The sequence below is a fragment of the Schistocerca serialis genome, chromosome 5 (assembly GCF_023864345.2).
Source record: "Schistocerca serialis cubense isolate TAMUIC-IGC-003099 chromosome 5, iqSchSeri2.2, whole genome shotgun sequence".
Taxonomy (NCBI): Eukaryota; Metazoa; Arthropoda; class Insecta; order Orthoptera; family Acrididae; genus Schistocerca; species Schistocerca serialis.
The window spans coordinates 350,241,623-350,260,926 of NC_064642.1; the positions used below are offsets into that span (position 1 = coordinate 350,241,623).

The 19,304-nt window shown below is 40.5% G+C and overlaps 1 protein-coding gene across 2 annotated transcripts in view; it reads left to right on the forward strand.

The window, feature by feature from the left end:
• The window catches only part of LOC126481525 (replication factor C subunit 3), an 88,420-nt gene that overhangs the window by 21,022 nt on the left and 48,094 nt on the right, over positions 1-19,304 (forward strand). For both annotated transcript variants that reach the window (XM_050105333.1, XM_050105331.1), the window contains exon 3: positions 10,765-10,930. In XM_050105333.1, the coding sequence (XP_049961290.1) occupies positions 10,765-10,930 (166 nt within the window). The remainder of the gene's footprint in view (positions 1-10,764; positions 10,931-19,304) is intronic.

The following is a 19,304-nucleotide window of genomic DNA, read 5'->3' on the forward strand; positions in this document are numbered from 1 at the left end:
ATATCGACGGAAGGTTGAAGTCCCCACCAACTATAATCGTACGAGTGGGGTATTTATTTGTCACGAGACTCAAATTTTCTCTGAACTGTTCAGCAACTATATCATTGGAGTCTGGGGGTCGGTAGAAGGAGCCAATTATTAACTTCCTAAAAAACCGCCCTGTCCACGCCACACAGCCTCCGCTACCCATGTAGCCGCCAGCAGAGTGTAGTGAACTCGTGACCTATTCAGTGGAACCCGAAACCCCACCGCAAGTCAAGGAATCTGCAGCCAACACGGTCGCAAAACCGACTGAGCCTCTGATTCATACCCTCCACCTGGCTCTCCACCAAAGGTCCGCAGTCGGTTCTGTCAACGATGCTGCAGAAGTGAGCTCTGCCTTCATCTCATAAGCAAGACCGGCAGACTTCACCAAATCAGATAGCCGCTGGAATCCAGAGAGAATTTCGTCAGATCCAAAGCGACACACGTCATTAGTGCCGACATGTGCCACCTCCTGCAGCTGGCTGCACCCTGTGCTCTGCATGGCATCCGGAAGGACCCTTTCCACATCAGGAATGACTCCACCCGGAATGCACACAGAGTGCACACTGGATTTCTTCCCCTCCTTAGCCGCCATATCCCTAAGGGGTCCCATTACACGCCTAACATTGGAGCTCCCAACTACCAATAGGCCTACCCTCTGCGATTGCCTGGACCTTGAAAGCTGAGAATCATCCTCTGAAACAGGGCAGGCAGCTGCATCTGGCTCAGCCAGAGGCAGTACCTGAAACCTGTTTGTCAGACGCACTGGGGAGGCTTTCTGATCAGCCTCCGGGGATGTCTTTCGCTGCCTGCCACGCCTTGGAACGACCTCCCAATCAACCACAGGCGAGGGCTCAGCCCCACTACGGGCAGCAATCGGGGCAACCACAGCGGCAGACCGATCTGGGGACAGACGGGACGAGGTTGACATCCCCGTGATACCCAAGTCCGGCTCCCCACAGTGATGCCCATTGGCAACAGCCTCAAGCTGCGTGACTGAAGTCAGTGCCGCCTGCAGCTGTGAGCGAAGGGTTGCCAACTCAGCCCTCATCCGAACACAGCAATCACAGTCCCTGTCCATTCTAATCGATGTTGAACAACAGTAACTGAAACACAAGTCCGTGCCTAGATAACGCAAGGGAAACACGCAAAGAATGTGTTAACTAACTTGTACAAATGCGTAACGACTGCACTACAATCTGCCTGAATTTACGATTACAGTAACTAAGACTCTCCCCGTGTGGGGTTGCTAGTCCCCCATCGGGTGCCTCCCCGGGTGGCGGATTGGGGAATGCTCTCCAGATATGGGGGGTACCGGGGAAATAAAATACCCGGGGTGGACCAAAACTAGCACGGGTAGGGAAGACTCGTTAAGCCATGGTGAAGGCAAATCCCTAGGGGTAGAGTACCCCAAAATCAAGACTCCTGGTCCTCCAGGTTGGGGGTTGTGCAGAGGGCTACCAACCCACTCATGTAAAACAATGGCCGGTCAGGACACTCAAGGTATGCCTCGGAAACAGGACAGAATTTACTGGAACAGAAATTGGCAAAGTTACAAGGATTTCTCTTTTGGTTCGTGGAATGTCAGAAGTCTATACCGCCCAGGAAGCGCACAAATACTAATAAACGAACTAGGAAAATACAAGGTACAACTGGTAGCGCTCCAAGAAATAAGATGGCAGGGAACGGGATCAATGAAAATAGGAGACGGGACAATAATGTATGGAGACTGCGGTCAGCGCCATGAATTTGGAACGGGCTTTTACATTCATAAAACAGCAATTGACACAATAAAGGAATTCAAATCAATTAATAACCGAATATCACACATTACAATTCAGGCTCAGTGGTTTGATATTACATTTATAAATGTTCATGCACCCACAGAAGATAAGGAAGATGACGTGAAAGAAGAATTTTATAGTCAACTGGAACAGACATATAATTCAATAAGTAGACATAACGTAACAATAGTGTTAGGAGACTTTAATGCCAAAGTAGGAAAAGAAGAAATCTACAAACCAACCATTGGGAATTACAGCTTACATGATGAAAGTTCAGAGAATGGTGTGCGACTCATAAACTTTGCAATGGCAAATGGTCTCACATTAAGCAGCACAAAATTCCAACACAAACGCATTCATTTAGGGACATGGATATCACCAGATGGAAAAGTAGTGAACCAGATTGACTATGTCGCCATCCAAAGACGTTTTCAAAACAGTATTAAAGACGTTAGAACTTTTAGGGGAGCAGATTGTGAGACAGATCATATGTTAATCATAGCTCAAATGAAAATAAAGCTAAAAAAGAAACAAAGTACAAATAGGGTTGAAATTAAAAGGTACGATGTAGAAAATCTGGCAGAAGAAAAAATAAAAGAAAACTTTAGGAAAGAAATGGAAATTAACCTATCGGAATCTAGACTGACACATAGTGACCAGCAAGACGTGGAAAGTAGATGGAGACACCTCAGAAACAGTATTCAAGATGTAGCTTCCAAAACTATAGGTAAAAGTAAACGAACTAACAAAATCTGGTTTAATATAAAGTGCCAAGAAAGAGTACTGGAGAGGCAAAATGCGAGGAAGGCATGGTTACAAGACATGGACAATATTACACTAAAGGAGAGATACTATAAAATCCGCAAGGAAACACAACGAACTCTAAGACAAGAGAAGAGAAAACACTACAACAACATGGTAAGAGAAGCGGAGGATGATTTCAAGCATCACAGAGCAAGGCAGATGTACCAGAATATAAAAAAGTCCTTGGGAAAATTCACTAAAAGGGAACAGTTTATAAAGGACCATAATGGGAAAATACTTACAAACAAGAATGACATACAAGAAACATGGAAGACATACTTTACACAGCTGCTCAACTGCAATGATCCACAATATTACTTTACATTTGAAGAACCAGATACAGTTGATATACAAGTCACCACACCATCAGTAAATGAAATAAGACAAACAATAAAGAAATTAAAGAACAACAAGGCTTGTGGGGAAGACCAGGTATATGCTGAGCTTTTAAAAAATGGAGGACCACAATTGGAAATAGAACTACATTCCTTAATTGAAACAATTTGGGAGACAGAAAACATACCGGCCGATTGGAAAACTGCAATTATATGCCCCATCTTTAAGAAGAATGATCCCCTTGTCTGTGATAACTAGAGAGGAATTGCCCTACTCGATGTCACGTATAAAATTTTGTCGATGTGTATACTACACAGACTGATTCCCATAACCGAAGAACTGATTGGGGACTACCAATGTGGTTTCCGCACTAACAGATCCACTTTGGATCACTTATTCACATTGAGACAAATAAATGAGAAGGCATGGGAATTTAATGTAGATATCCATATTCTATTTATAGACTTCAAGAAGGCCTATGATAGCATACACCGATAGACACTGTTAAACACCATGAAAGAATTTGAAATACCATTAAAATTAATCAAATTAGTTAAAATGTGTTTGGAAGAAACCATATGCAAAGTTAAGACACCTGCAGGAGAGACTGAAAATTTTAAGGTGTACACTGGACTGAGACAAGGGGATGCCATCTCACCTATTCTATTTAATATTATCTTAGAGAAGATTGATAGAGAATTCACCAAAACTAATCCACAAGGGATCCAACTGCAGGGACAGAACATTAATAGACTTGCTTATGCAGATGATGTAGCCTTAATAAGCACTTCAAAAGCTGAATTAATCAGGATGATGCAAAATTATCACAAAATAGCTGAGAAAGCTGGACTTCATGTGAATGAAGAAAAGACAGAATATCTAGTCATAAGTAAAAAACTCCAAAAGAATACACCACTGACCGTAAATGGTCTCACTTTCAAGGCAGTTGACCACTTCAAGTACTTAGGGAGTCTTTTTAGCAGAGACAATAGAGCAGAAATAGAAATAGACGCCCGTCTAGCAGCAGCTAATAGAACTTTTTACAGCTGTATCAAAATTTTAAGGATGAGATCACTTAGTACTGAATGCAAAATCCGTTTTTATCAGTCAACTATTGTACCAGTAGCATTATATGGATGTGAAGCTATTACATTCAGGAAAAAAGATGAAGAAAAACTGTTGATATTTGAAAGAAAAATACTAAGAAAAATATTTGGACCAATCTTCGATGAAAATGTCATGGAGTGGAGGATAAGGAAAAATGAAGAACTACGGGAGGTGTACAAACATAGTACCATTGTGGAAATGTTAAAGAAGAGAAGACTGAACTGGGCTGGTCATGTAGCAAGGATGCCGGAGAACAGACTACCCAAAATAGCATCCACTAAGAAATTAGAAGGAAAGAGAAGAAGAGGAAGACCTCGAATTAGGTGGATGGAGAATATCCGGGAAGATGCAGCTAGGATGGGCATCAACTCTGATTGGACAACAATTTTCCTGGATAGAAATAATTGGAAGAGGCTCGTAGAGCAGGTGTATGGTCGATAAGGCCTTAGCCACGTGTAAAGTAAAGTAAAGTAAGTAACTAAGACTCGAAATTACACCTCCTATATGAAACTCAACTATGTAACAAATAAGTATGCTAGGAGTATACGACTTGCTGCTGGCAGCTGCTTATCCAAGGGCGGCAGGGAGCACACTGGCTGTGACCAACCAACACTGGCTGTTCAAAAAAAAAAAAACAGAAGACAGACGACTACGTGAATTTACACTATTCAGGTACTATAATACGCCCGAAATTTATGAATTAAACAATGCAAGTACCCAAAAACACGCAAAGAAATTATGAATTAAACTATGTAACAAATAAGTAAGCCAGGAGTATACGACTTGCTGCTGGCAGCTGCTTATCCAACGGCGGCAGGGAGGTACTGAATGGAATTGAGGAGAAGAGAAATTCGTGGAACAACCTGACTAGAAGAAGGAATCTGTTGGTAGGACACATTCTGAGGCATCAAGGGATCTCCAATTTAGTACTGAGAAAAGCATAGGGGGTAGAAATCATAGAGGAAGACCAAGAGATGAATACAGTAAGCAGATTCAGAAGGATGTAGGTTGCAGTAGTTACTCGCAGTGGAAGAGGCTTGCACAGGATAGAGTAGCATTGAGAGCTGCATCAAAACACTCTTTGGACTGAAGACCACAACAACAACAACAACATGTTAAGTATAATTTGAAGCAATACGGGTCCACTTTCAATGCACCTCCGCCTTACTTTTTTTTTAAGGCCATAGTGCTCTCATTGCAAAAGCAAATATAGTTTCTTAGGTGGTTTAAAGACTCTTTTTCTTTTCTTCTTTTGTAAAAGTGAGCCAAAAATAGCCATTTTTGGCATTTAAAAAAAATTGTAAACCATGTGTTCAATTTGTAAACTATGGGAAAGTAGTAGGAGAATGAAATTTGCGTTCAATTTGTAAACTGTTGCAAAGTAGTGGGAGAATGAAATTTTATACTCTAACATCTTGTTTTTGTAAGTTAATACGTGCAAAGTTTCAGGTTTAGACTACATTTACTTGCGAAGATTTGAAAAACTATTGATAGCTATGCTATTAGGTCAAACAAATGACTATATCTTTTAAGTACTGAATTAATGACCGTGAAACGTTAGCAATGTTCATTGGGAACATGTGCGGTTGTTCATACAAAATTCATCAAAATTTGTGATGTTCATGCAGGAACCTCTAGACCACTTGGCATGGAACAAGCCAGAGGTCATATAGCTGTCAGATAAGTAATTTTCAAGCACATGTAAATATTTTCTATATTCACAGTATTTAGTATTATTTGATTTTACCTGGTTACATGAGAAAAACCCATTGTGATTTGAAGGTACAACACTACTGGTATTTTCAGTTACAAAGAGAATAGTGGCAAACGACAAAACTGTTTTGACGTTCATGATAAGAGGCTGGAGGCACTTGCTACTAGGCAGTTTCCATCAGATGTTTCGGCATTTTTCTTCAAACTGACGCTGAACTGAATTTATGCATCTGTCGTTGTAATGCACTGAACCTTCCAAGGAGTGCCACAAGATAATTTTATTTTGAGTTTCTTGAAAATTCAGTTACAATTTAAAGTATTAACAAACTTTCTGCGATAGAACTGAGCCAGAGTAGGAAACCCCTGTTGGCAAAAAGAAATGATCAGCTCCTATGTATCAGCAGATGAGTTTTGAACCTTACCCATGCATGGTATTGGCAATGGTTCTATGGTTTGGAGTTGGCTGCTTACAGGAGTGTGGCACCAAAAGAGCCAAAAAAATTCTGGCCATTGCCACATCCTTACCTTTCAGTCTGAGCTTTTATAAGGACCAGCAGCTGCAGCTTCACCCCCATCGTGGACTTATTGCTACAGTGATTTACCACCTTGCAGTGAGTAGCAGTTTAGTTGTTCATCACCTTGAACAGAACACAGCAATATTGTAAGCATGTGCTCATTGTTGTATTCACTTGGTGCGTGGATATATCTCACTCGACAGCCGCAAATCGGTGGTGCCAGGCTTGTGGTGACGTTCATAAGATTCATCGGAACCTCCTCCATTGTCACCTTGATCTGGTCTCTTGGTTCAGTACTTTCTCCCCAGCTTGACCATAGTTCCTGTTTCACTCATGTGCTTTGTGTCATTTATTATTGTGTAACACCAACAAAGGCTGTCGTCAGCAGTGTATTGTGTTTTGCTTAGTTCTAATTTCAGAAGTTGTATTTCCCAGTACCTGACAAATGAGGAACCTCCTGCAAAAAGGAACACTGCTAATGCCTTAATGTGTTGGAGTGTTGGGTAGATAATAAATTTAAAATCTCAGCAGCCTTTTAACATGTACCACTCTCATAAACTAGGGTAATCTCTTTCCATTTTTGCCGACTAGTACTGCAACAGCTGTGGATGGCAGTAGGGTGAGGTAGACACATCTTGTCTGGTAGGGCATAGGGCAAGTTCAGTTTACAAATATCATGCCCTTGGCTGTGTATGCCACTGGAGGGGTGAGTGCAGCTGCAGTTGGGGTGGTGGTTTGATGGCTGTCAGGAGAATAAGCAGAGGGCTAGGTTTGATTGTATTGGGGATGGCATACTTCCTTTATGCAGCTTGGAATTCAGATTTTCAAATAAATCTGTAGTATATTGGTTACATTGTTGTGTAACTGAACTATTTTCACTCTTTGGATTAGCAGCCCTTAGTTTTTTTCAACTCTTGTGGGAACTTCAGCTGTCTCCCATCAGAGCTTGAAGATAATTGATTCCAATGTAATACAGTTTGCATGTGGAGCTTGGAACTTTTAACGTCTTTCTGTATTTAAATAAATTCATAAATACTTAAATTTGCTCTTGCCAGCTTTAATATATACTGAATGTATTATAAACTGTTTAATTAGTGACAGCTGCAGTAGACTTTCTGCATAGAGAATAAACATGGTAGCTAAAGATAAACTTTGTGCCTCAGCTACATTAATTTAATATGGTAGTGTCTTGAAGAGCGATATTGTTTCTATTTATTTGTTACAATTTAACAAGCTGTTCAACAGATCCATGTCCAACTATTGGACATAATATGGTGGCATGGACCCACCCGTAATTAGAGTGAAATATAAACTTTAAGTGTATTCGTGTAGAGCCACGACCCATGTGCATCATAATTGTGGGTATGTGTCACAGATAGAATTTAGCTTTATTAAAATATAGGCACTAGAGCATTCTGTAGCATCTGCATATTAAAGAAGATAGTATGATGTTGGATAATAGAAATAAAGTTCACAGACTTTTTTTTAAAAAACCTTGTGAGGTATTTCTTTAGTAATAACTATTCTTCACTGCAAATGTGAATTTGACTCAACCAGCTAAGAGTTTATAGTTATGCTATCTGACTCTCTCATGATGTTAGACGTTAAGCATGTACCTGTAGAGGTACGTACTTCTTTAGATCATAATTTTCCTCCGTTGAAGTCTACACCTCCAGGAATATATGCAGACAGCTACAAAATTTATACATCTTTCCTCAAACGGTTTCAAAGCATATATAATTATGAGCGCATTCTTTGAGTTGTTAAGTTATGGCAAGTAATAGATATAATTATTTGCCTTATATTTCACATTGCCTTTTCAAACTGCATTCGATAATATATTGGTACGTCAGTGCCTGTGCACCTGGCCTATCAGTATGACAATTAAGATACAATAAATTCTCCACCCAATACTAATGTTAAGTAATGATGTACTCTGACCTGTTCGCTCAGATACCAACACTGGAAGATGTGGAAGAAGACAATGAACATCAAATAAAATAATTAATGAGTGTAATTCCTCCACAGGTAGTGTAAAAATGTACTGACTGTTTTATCTTTGCACATGAGTCTGAGTATACAAGAGAGTGTTTTAATTAATTAATTTGAAGCATTTCTTAAATCAACCAGGAGAAAGAAATCATGGAGTTGGTTCATGATGCTACTATTGCGACCATGTGTGCCACAGGTGCAACTATACCCTTTTTTCTGATCTTCTCTGACAGAAGCCCATATTAGGGCAGTCAGGAGAAATAACTAAGGCCTTTAGAGAACTTGTAATGGTGTTCTAGTGCAATGAACACCAACCCTCCATGACCAGTTCAGTTATATCCAAAACAATTCTGGACAAAGGCATATTAAAAGAAATGAGTGCTACATCTCACCTACTAGATTGCTCATCACATTCACTGACATACTTCCTGAGCTCTGATACGTTTTCAGTGTTCTCCTAGCCAGCACATATCTGTGGCACAGCTAATGAAGATGTTAGCAGTGACCCCTGGATACCGAGCGAGGTGGCGCAGTGGCTAGCACACTGAACTCGCATTCAGGAGGACGACGGTTCAATCCCACGTCCGGCCATCCTGATTTAGGTTTTCCGTGATTTCCTTAAATCACTCCAGGCAAATGGCGGGATTGTTCCTTTGAAAGGGCACGGCCGACTTCCTTCTCTGTCCTTCCCGAGACCGATGACCTCGCTGTTTGGTCTCTTCCCCCAAACCAACCAACCAACCAACCCCTGGATAGTATTGAACTTTAAAAGCACAACTTTTTGAAAAGGGTAGTTGCTACTCACCATATAGCAGATGCTGAGTTGCAGATAGGCACAACAAAAAGACTGTTACAAAATGAGCTTTCGGCCAACAAGGCCTTTCCCAAAATAAGATAAACACACACACACACACACACACACACACACACACACACACACACACACACAAACGAACACAGCTCTGGCTTCAGATGCCAGAGACTGTGCTCATGTGTGTGTGAGTTGCGTGCGCGCGCACGCGCACACGCTTGTGTGTGTGTGTGTGTGTGTGTGTGTGTGTGTGTGTGTGTTCGGCAAAGGCCTTGGCCGAAAGCTCATTTTGTGACAGCCTTTTGGTTGTCCCTACTGGCAACTCAGCATTTCAGCTATATGGTGAGTAGCAACTATCCTTTTCATAGTATTGTTTCATTCCCTCCTAGATTTTGCATTGTTTAAAAGCACAACTTGTAGAGATGTTGTTTTCAGTAATTACAGACCATCATTGTCAACACCTTGAAACGTAAAGTGGCCCTTTTAATGAACTTGCAGCCGAATTTTAGCTTTATGCAATCAAATACTACGACACCTATGGAATAACAGTGAAAAGAAGGGTATAATGAAGAACAACTTGTGTAATAGGTAATTTGTGCAAATTGTTAGAAAGAATGGTTAACAGGTAACTGTATTGGCACCAGTAACCCAGAAAACTTCTATCTCAATTCAAATGTGGTTTTTGAGAATTCTGGCTGACCAGTAGCCATCTTCTGCATGTAGAATACCCAGTCTGACTTGACTTTGTACACTGGTAACGTATGACTGCATTGTTCTTACACCTACATAAAACAACTAACTACATGACCCTATAAAATTTTGCTCACTTTACATAGTACGTTTTTCAGGCTTATCTACACATTTTTATACAGCACCTTTTGTTACTTTGGTTGATTTGGATCATGAGTGAGCATGACATTTAGGAATCAATATGTCCAAGAAACATTCTCCCACCAGGATCAGTACTCAGCACTTGTGATAACAATTAATGATACCATAACCATTGTCGGACTTATTGTCTTATCAAGATTATATTTAGATGACTTCTGCTTATACTAAAGATCAGCATCACACATCGTTTTTTGGACAGCACATATTGTGAATTTATCTAAATGTAGACTGGAATGAATGTTTGGTATCTCTGATAGTAGCTGGTGATGCAATAGCTACTGTCAGCTGTTTCAGGTTTTTGGAGTAGAAAGTGAACATTTCGACAACATATAATGCTGTTAACCTCTGTATTGGTTTAGGGGATGAACACTGAGGAAGTACCGCCCACAGTAGTTCTTATCCCAAGGGATGTGATGCTTTGCTATATCCTTGAAGTAACATATATGATTAATTTCTTACCTCTTATCCCTATACCTCTGTCAGTCTAGAAACACACAAGTTTTCCCTTGCCATGTTTACATAATACACAGAGATTTGAGTGTTTACTCCTCAAGATATTTCATTAACTGATGTCAGTGCAGGACGAGCATGGAGGTAGTAATTAATTTTATTTCGAGTCGTCTGATTTTGTAATTTGTTCCAAGAGGATGATGATAAAATGCCATTTGTATCTGTTACTTTGTGCATCTCACAGGCTATGTTTATTGATGTAACAAGAAATGTTAAGTGTGTTGTAATCCACAAGTTGTTTTAAACACCTCAGTTTGTATATCTTTTTGATTCACAGACTCCATCAAATAAAAAAATTGAATTAATGACTTTAAGCAGTAATTACCACATTGAAGTGAATCCATGTGATGTTGGAATTTATGATAGAGTTGTCATACAAGAACTGATTAAAGGAGTAGCTCAGACTCATCAGCTTGACTTGCAAGGACTAAGGGATTTCAAAGGTATGTGAGAGTATACATTCACTCATTGCGATTGTGAACTGCAAGTTTCTAAGCAAAGTACCATGTATGTATGGCTTTAGTTATCCAAGCTTGCAGAACTATGTATAGGATTTTGAATCATTCCAATGGAGAGTAAGAGGAAGGAAACTATTTTACTCCTCTTTACCCAGTTATTTTGGAAGAAAAGCCTCCGCAATATCCCATGATCTTGTGCTTTCATAATAGAATACAGTATATAATGCATACATCAATATTTTGACCTTTGGGTTATTATGTATGATTGTCTTGATTGCTGCATTTTAATTACATATTCTGACTGTAAACACATTCATTTGGAAAAAATAATAGACCCCGTATTGAATGTAGATGAAATAACATTTTAAAAATATACAGAGACTGCCATCTAGTTAAGAAATCAGGACCTAAAACTTTTTCTTTAAGGAAGCTCATTTAAGTCGCACAGTCGTTAACAGTGTATAATCATAGGAAAATGCCTCGATTGCAGATGCCATACTGTAAAAAACAGAAGTATGAAAGAAAAGGAATTGACGAGGGGGTGGAGGGAGTCACATTTAAGAACATTACAACCTAAAAAAATCTTGCTGTTGTCTGATGCCCTTCCAGATCATGGGTTCCTATCCCCATGATCACTGATATGAATTGGTCTGTTTCCTACATTCCTTCCATTCAGATGGCTACTAAGCTTGAAATATTACTTAAGGTTCTTTAACATGGTGGTCTCTTCTTGCCTGTCTCATTCAGAACCCCAGGACAAGACCTTACTCTGACTTCTGCATAGCAATTGTGAGGAGGGGGACTGGGTATACTTATGGTCATTTGATTCCTACTTGCATTGGTGACCTATGGTATTCATCTCCATACGACAGTGAGGTGTAAGTCAACTATATAGTGAAAAGGACTGCCTCACAGACTTCGTTGAATAAAGAAATTGAATTAATGACTTAGAGCAGTAAATTCCGTGTTGTAAATGAATCCATGTGATATTGGAATTTATGATAGAGTTGTCATATAAGAACTAATTAAAGGAGTAGCTCAGAATCATCAGCTTGACTTGCAAAGACTAAGAGATTTCAGAGATATGTGAGTATCATTCACTCATTGTGATTGTGAACTGCTCGATAGAAGCAAAAATATCACATATATAAAAACATGGTGGAGGGGAGAACCAGGTGGCTTGGGTTGTGAAGCAGCCACTGAAATGAAGCATGTTATGTTCAGCTGCATGTTGTGCCACAGGGTGGTCCACTTTGCTCCTGGCCACAAGTTGCAGTGGCCATTCATCTTGGTGGACAGCTGGTTGGTAGTTGTACCAATATAAAAAGCCATCCAATGATTGCAGAAGAGCTAGTATATGACATGGCTACTTTCACATGTGGCCCGGCCTCTGATAGAGTAGGGTAAGCCTGTGACAGGACCGGAGTAGGAAGTGCTGTTGTGTGGACTGGGGAGGTCCCTGTGGCAAGGGGTTGGGATTGGGAGTGGCATAGGGATGCACTAGGATGTTGTGTGGGTAGGATGTCCTTAATTTCAGGCATAATGATGGATAATCAAAGTCCTGATGAAGGATGTGGTTCAGTTGTTCCAATCTAGGGTATAGTAGGTGACAAAGATGGTGTGTCTTTGTTGTTGGCATGTGGGTGTAATTGCAGCATTGGGTGTGTCTGCGGATATGGCAAGGGAAATCTATCTGCGGACTATGTCTGGGGAATAGTGCTTGTCTGTGAAGGCCTATCTGAGATATTCAGCATACTGGGCAGCGCAGTTTTTGTCAGTGCAAATATGCCGTCTCTGGGTGGCCAGACTATATGGGAGGGGTTTTGTGGTGTGGTAGGGATGGCAGCTGTTGAAATGCACATACTGTTAGTTGTTGGAGGGTTTATTGTGGACGGAGGTGTGCATGGCAGCATCAGAGAGGAGGTCAATGTCTAGGACAGTGGCACATTAGGTTTAGGAGAACTAGTTGAAGCAGATGGAAGAGAAGGTGTTGAGGTTATGAAGGTCTGAGGATAGGGTGTGTTGGGCTTGAGTCCAGATCATAAAAATGTCATCAATAAAGCTGAACCAGATCAGGGGTTTGGGGTTTCAGGAAACTTGGAAGGTTTCCTCTAGGTGGCCCGTAAACAGGTTGGCACAGGAGGGTGCCATACACATTCATGTGGCTGTGCCATGGAAGTTTTTGTATTCCTTCTCTTCAAAGGCGAAGTATTTGCATGTTAGGATAAAGTTAGCAAGGAGTATGAGGAATGAGGTTGTGGGTTTGCAGTCTGAAGCATGTTGGGAGAGAGAGTGCCCAATAGGGCAAGACCACAGCCATGAGGGATGTTGGCATATAGGGAAGCGGCATCAACACTGATGAGTAGGGGCCCAGAAGATAAAAGGGTGGGGATGATTGAGAATCAGTGAAGGAAGTGATTGGTGTCTTTGATATGGGCAGCTAGATTTCAGACATTTGTTGCAGGTGTTGGACATTGAAGACCAAAATTATGTCAGTGGTGTTGTAACAGCCAGCTACAATGGGCATTCAGGATTATCGGGTTTGTGGATTTTCAGAATGCATATAGAAGGTGGCTGTGTGGGATGTCATAGGAGTGAGGAGAGAAATAGATTCAGGGGAGAGGTACTGCAAAGGGCCCATGGCCTTAAGCAGGGATTGAAGGTTATGTTGAACTTCTTGTGTAGAGTTTGTGGGTGGAGCAGGCAGTTTATTGGCAGAGGTCTTCTGCCAGATAGTCACTGAGATTCATAGCATTGGTGGTGAAATCTTTGTCTACAAGTAAAATAATTGGGTCTGGATTTGTTTTGAGGTTTGTATGGCAGCCATTTCTTCTTCTGAAAGGTTGGTTTTCTGAGAAAGGAACCTGGAGAAGTACGGTGAACCCAAGTTGGAGCTGAGGACTTTGTGGAAGGTGACCAGATGGTTAGGTGGGATGGCGGGAGGATAACAGTTAGATGGTGGTGTGACCTGGGAGAAGAAGGGATCAATGTTGGGATTATGTTGGCTTTGGTTGGAAGGATTGGTGGCAAAGAAGTGTTTCCTTTGCAGGGATCAGCGGAAGGAGAGTAGGTCTTTGACAAGTTTAACATGGTTAAATTTGAATGTAGGGCTAAAGGCGAGGGCTTTTGATTGGACTGAAATGTGTGTGTGGTTGAGGGATTGTTGGAAAGATTAACAACAGTAATATGACAGTGACTAAACAATGGCGGCCATGGAATGGAACCCCGCCCCCCCCCAATCCCCTATGGTCTAACAATAAACATTCCTTTCTCCTGATCCTACCCCTCTTTTCTCAGTGACCTTCATCTTTTCAGATTCTGCCAGTCCTTGTCACTCACAAACCTGGTACTGCAAAAACATATTTTCAAGGCACACTCCGATAAATCCAGAGCTGAAACAGTCCTGGAACACTGTTGTTAGTCTTCCTAACAAAATTCTCAGCCCCACAGAAGTTTCAGTCCTGTCCACAGGCCTCACCTTGAGCCCTACACCCAAATTTGACCATGTTGGACTTCTCAAAGACCTACTCCCATTGTCTTGGTCCATGCAATTGGAACACTTCTATGGCTTCAATCCCTCCATCCAAAGCCAAGATAATCCCGACATTGAACCTTGCCTCTCCCAGGTCGTACCACCATCCAATGGTGATCCTTATCCCCAACTTTCGTACCACCTAAACACCTCTTGGGTCACCTTCCAGGAATTTCTTACCTCCAACTTGCCGTCACCATCCTTTCCCAGGTAACTTCCTAAGAACACCAACCTTTTAGTGGATGAATTATCCTACCTGCAGACAAAGGTTCCACCATTGTTGTTATGAATCACATTGACTACCTGGTGGAAAGCCTCTGCCAATTATTGGACTACTCCACCTATAAACTCTGCCAGAGTAATCCCATCCTAGAAGTCCAGCATAACTTCCAATCTCTGCTTAAAGCCTTAGGCCCTTTCCAGAACCTGAATCCATTTCCCTCCTTGCACTTGTGGCACCCCACACACCCATCTCTTACATGCTCCCCCAAATTCCAAAAACCCAACAATCCTGGACACCCCATCGTAGCTGGTTATTGTGTTCCCACTGAAAGAATTTTTGCCCCTCTTTGACCAACAGCTCCAACCAATAGTCCAAAGTCTAGTTGACCACATCAAAGATGGTGGCTTGTATAGACATGTTGTGTTAAAAAAAAAAAAAATAATAATAATAATAATAAAAAAATAAAAAAATCAAGTACTCTTCAACTAACCACTAACATCCTAATGAGCAATGTGAAAAAAAACTTGGATCTGAAAAGTGTGAACCGTCAAACCTGTGAACCATTATCACTACAAAAATTGTGTACATTTCTGGGTGATGGTGAAACTTTTCCAAATAAGTGGACTGCAATTACAGCTGAATTAAGTGATAGTCATAAACATGAAAGTGTGAAAAGTGTTGGCAGCAAACTTCGTAAACAACGCAGCAGTGGAACAAACAAGACAACTGTTAGAGATAGTGACAGCAGAACCAAGAATCTATCACATAAATGGTACACTGTTCTTTTCTTAACACACAGCCATGGCAGAAAATGGCCAGTACTTTACAAGATAATAACAAAGACTTCCAAGCAATGGGAACAGTAAAACCAGATGCAAGTATGAAAAATGTTACTAATATTGATTGCAGGAAAAATGAAAGATGAAAATGGATGTGTCATATGAATGATATTGCAAGAAACGAGGCACAAAATTTCTTAGCAAGTCTGAAAAAGTTCTTAGAAGTTAATAGATATCGGTACACAATAGTTACAATGCTACCTCACAGGTGTGACCGAATATGCAATTTGTGTGTCAACAAGGAGACACAGAAAATGAATATTAAAATGTGTGCTTCATTTGAAAAATTTGGAACAATGGATGTAGGTAAACCGGACAAATGCATACATACCAAATATGGGTTGCATCTAAATTCTGAAACAAAAAACTTTTGTGTGACAAGATAAGCAAAATTATTGCAGAAACAGAAGAGTTAATGAAAATTCTCAATCACGGAGGGAATAGCAATGCTTTTGTAGAGTAAAATATAGCAAATTAACTCTTATGTACCTGAATATTCAGTAAATAACAAATAAAACAATGCACTAGTGTGTATACCTAAATGTAACTAAACTGCATTTCTTCATATTAAGTGAACTGTGTTGCAAGGAAGACAAAGCATATGGATACAGACTAAATAATTACAAACTCATAAGCTTGTTCTGTAGAAAGACACATAAAGGTGGTGGGGTAGGAATTTATAGTAGAAATATTAGCATGTGAAAAAGTCAAATGGATTGATGATCGGAGTAATGAAATCGAACTTGAGGTTGCAGCAATAGATTTAAAAGTAGGGGACAACAATCTGATTATAGCAGCAGTGTATAGGCAACCTGGGAGTAGCATTGAAGGATTTTTTTAATTACCTGGAGAACTTGCTGTTGAAGACATCAGCATATAAAATACTTTGTTTGTTGGAATCATCAACATAGACTCATTAAAAAATATTCTCAACTATTTACATCATGTCAGCTTACTACAGTGTTATAATTATAACCACATAAACTCTGAACCTACAAGAATTACTGTAGATACACAGACAAGCACTGACTACATTCTCACAAACATAACAAAGGAGATCATAAACATAACACCTCAGAAAACCACATGTCTGACTACTGAGCCCTTGCTATGAAAATTGATGTAGGGTATGTAGATATAACCAAAAGTGATGCATTTGTATATAAAAGAAAATGTAATAAATGTTAAAGGGCAATGGTAACCAGCCAGTGCAGCTGATGTGAATGATAAATGGGAAAATTTCTATAAGCTATGCAGTGAAACTTAAAATGAAACATGCCCTTAAGAAAAGAAGTAATGCTGAGAATTTCCCTCCTGAAATCATTGAACTGAGAGAGAAAATGAAAGATTACTATATACTCTTTTAGAGATGCTAAATTACGATATTTTTAACAAAATACTAGCTCCTCAGAAAAAAAATGCAGAAATTCCTTGACTAACCTTAAAGCTCAGAAATATGGCTGTCTAATGAGAAATTCCAGTTGTGTTAGTAAAACAATGTACAAAGAGTATGGGAACAGCAGTCTCATGAACACAACAGCATAATGTTAAAAGAAAATGATGAAATAAAATATGATCCAAAAGAAGTGTGTGACACATTCATACAGAAGTTTAGTACAATTGGCACAAATGAAGTATGTGACTAGGCATGCAATTTTAATGTTACAAACAATAGCCAAACTTTTTTCATCCATGGTAATACTGAGAGGGACCTCCTAGCAGTAAAACTGCAAGCTAAAATGTCTTTCGGCTGGGGTGATATTTCACCTAAGTTGCTAAACGAATGCAGAGGAGAATTAGTGAAGCCTTTGACACACCTAGTAAATACCTCCCTCTGCCCAGGAGAATTCCCTGACCTTGTAAAAATCACTGAAATTCTGCCAGTGTATAAGAAGGGAATAAAAACTGTCATAAAAAGCTACAGGCAATATCGTTAACTTCAGAACTTGGCAGATTGCTAGAGAAAGTAATACTAAATCATTTCAAGGCATATTTCATCAAACATAATCTATTCAACAAGTTAGAAAATAGTTTTAGAAAATTAAGATTTACTGTAACAGCAGTAGCAACATTTATACATGAAATATTAATCAAGCTAGATAAAGGAGACAAGATAAGTCACTTTCCTGAATGTGCTTAAAGCTTTTGATACTGTGAATCATACAGTTCTATTGAATAAATTAAAAGAATACAAGAGGAGAGGAGTATCTTTACAACTACTTACCTCCTATTTTAAAGACAGGAGACAGTGTGTCAAGCTAACTGAAAAGAGGAATGAGCAGTTGGTAACAACTAAATCAACTTATAGGATATTTCAATGTGATGTGCCTCAAGGAAGTACATTAGGGCCTTTTGTGTTCTTTGTTTATGTAAATGATGTAATTGAACCCAAAAATTATAAGGTCATAAGCTATGCTGATAACATCATTTGTTAGCTGGAGCTGTGATATCTGAGCTGCTGCCAACAGTAGTGAAATTAGTTACAGTTTTCTCTCAACTTAGCTTACTGCAAATAATCTGCTTGTAAATATAGAGAAGACAATGCAACCTATGCTTAGCTGTAATCAGAACATAAATGTTACTCAATTTACACCTCTGTTGTCACTTACCTATACAAGTAAACACAAATACTGGGTATGTAACAATACCAGAGAAGGAAAGCTGCTACTCACCATATAGCGGAGATGCTGAGTCGCGATAGGCACAATAAAAAGATTCACACACTCATAGCTTTTGGCCATTAAGGCCTTTGTCAGCAGTAGACACACACACACACACACACACACACACACACACACAAACGCAACTTGCACACATATCTGCAGTCTTACAGAGCTGAAACTACACTGCGAGCAGCAGCGCCAGTGCATGATGGGAGTGGCAACTGGGTGGGGGTAAGGAGGAGGCTGGGGCGGGGAGGGGGAGGGATAGTATGGTGGGAGTGGCGGACAGTGAAGTGTTGTAGTTTAGACGGAGGGCAGGAAAGAAGGGGGGGAGGGGGTAAGTAAAGGAAAGGAGTGAAATACAAATAAATTAAAAGACTGGGTGTGGTGGTGAAATTACGGATGTGTAGTGCTGTAATGGGAACAGGGAGGAGGCTGTATGGGCGAGGACAGTGACTAACGAAGGTTGAGGCCAGGAGAGTTACAGGAACGTAGGGGTGTATTGCAGGGAAAGTTTCCACCTGCGCAATTCAGAAAAGGGGTAAGGATCCATATGGCACAGGCAGTGAAGCCAGTGAAGCAGTCATTGAGATGAGGGGTATCATGTTTGGCAGCATGTTCAGCAACAGGGTGGTCCACTTGTTTCTTGGCCACAGTTTGTCGGTGGCCGTTCATGCGGACAGACAGCTTGTTGGTTGTCATGCCTACATAAAATGCAGCACAGTGGTTGCAGCCTAGCTTGTAAATCACATGACTAGTTTCACAGGTAGTCCTGCCTTTGATGGGATAGGTGATGTTAGTGACTGGACTAGAGTAGGTGGTGGTAGGAGGATGAATGGGACAGGTCTTGCATCTAGGTCTATTACAGGAGTGTGAGCCATGAGGTAAGGTATTGGGAGCAGGGGTTGTGTAAGGATGGACAAGTATATTGTGAAGGTTCGGTGGGCGGGGGAATACCACGGTAGGAGGGGTGGGAAGGATAGTGGGTAGGACATTTCTAGTGGGTAGGACATTTCTCATTTCAGGGCACGACGAGAGGTAATCGAAACCCTGACGGAGAATATAATTCAGTTGTTCCTGTTCCGCTCGGTACTGAGTTACG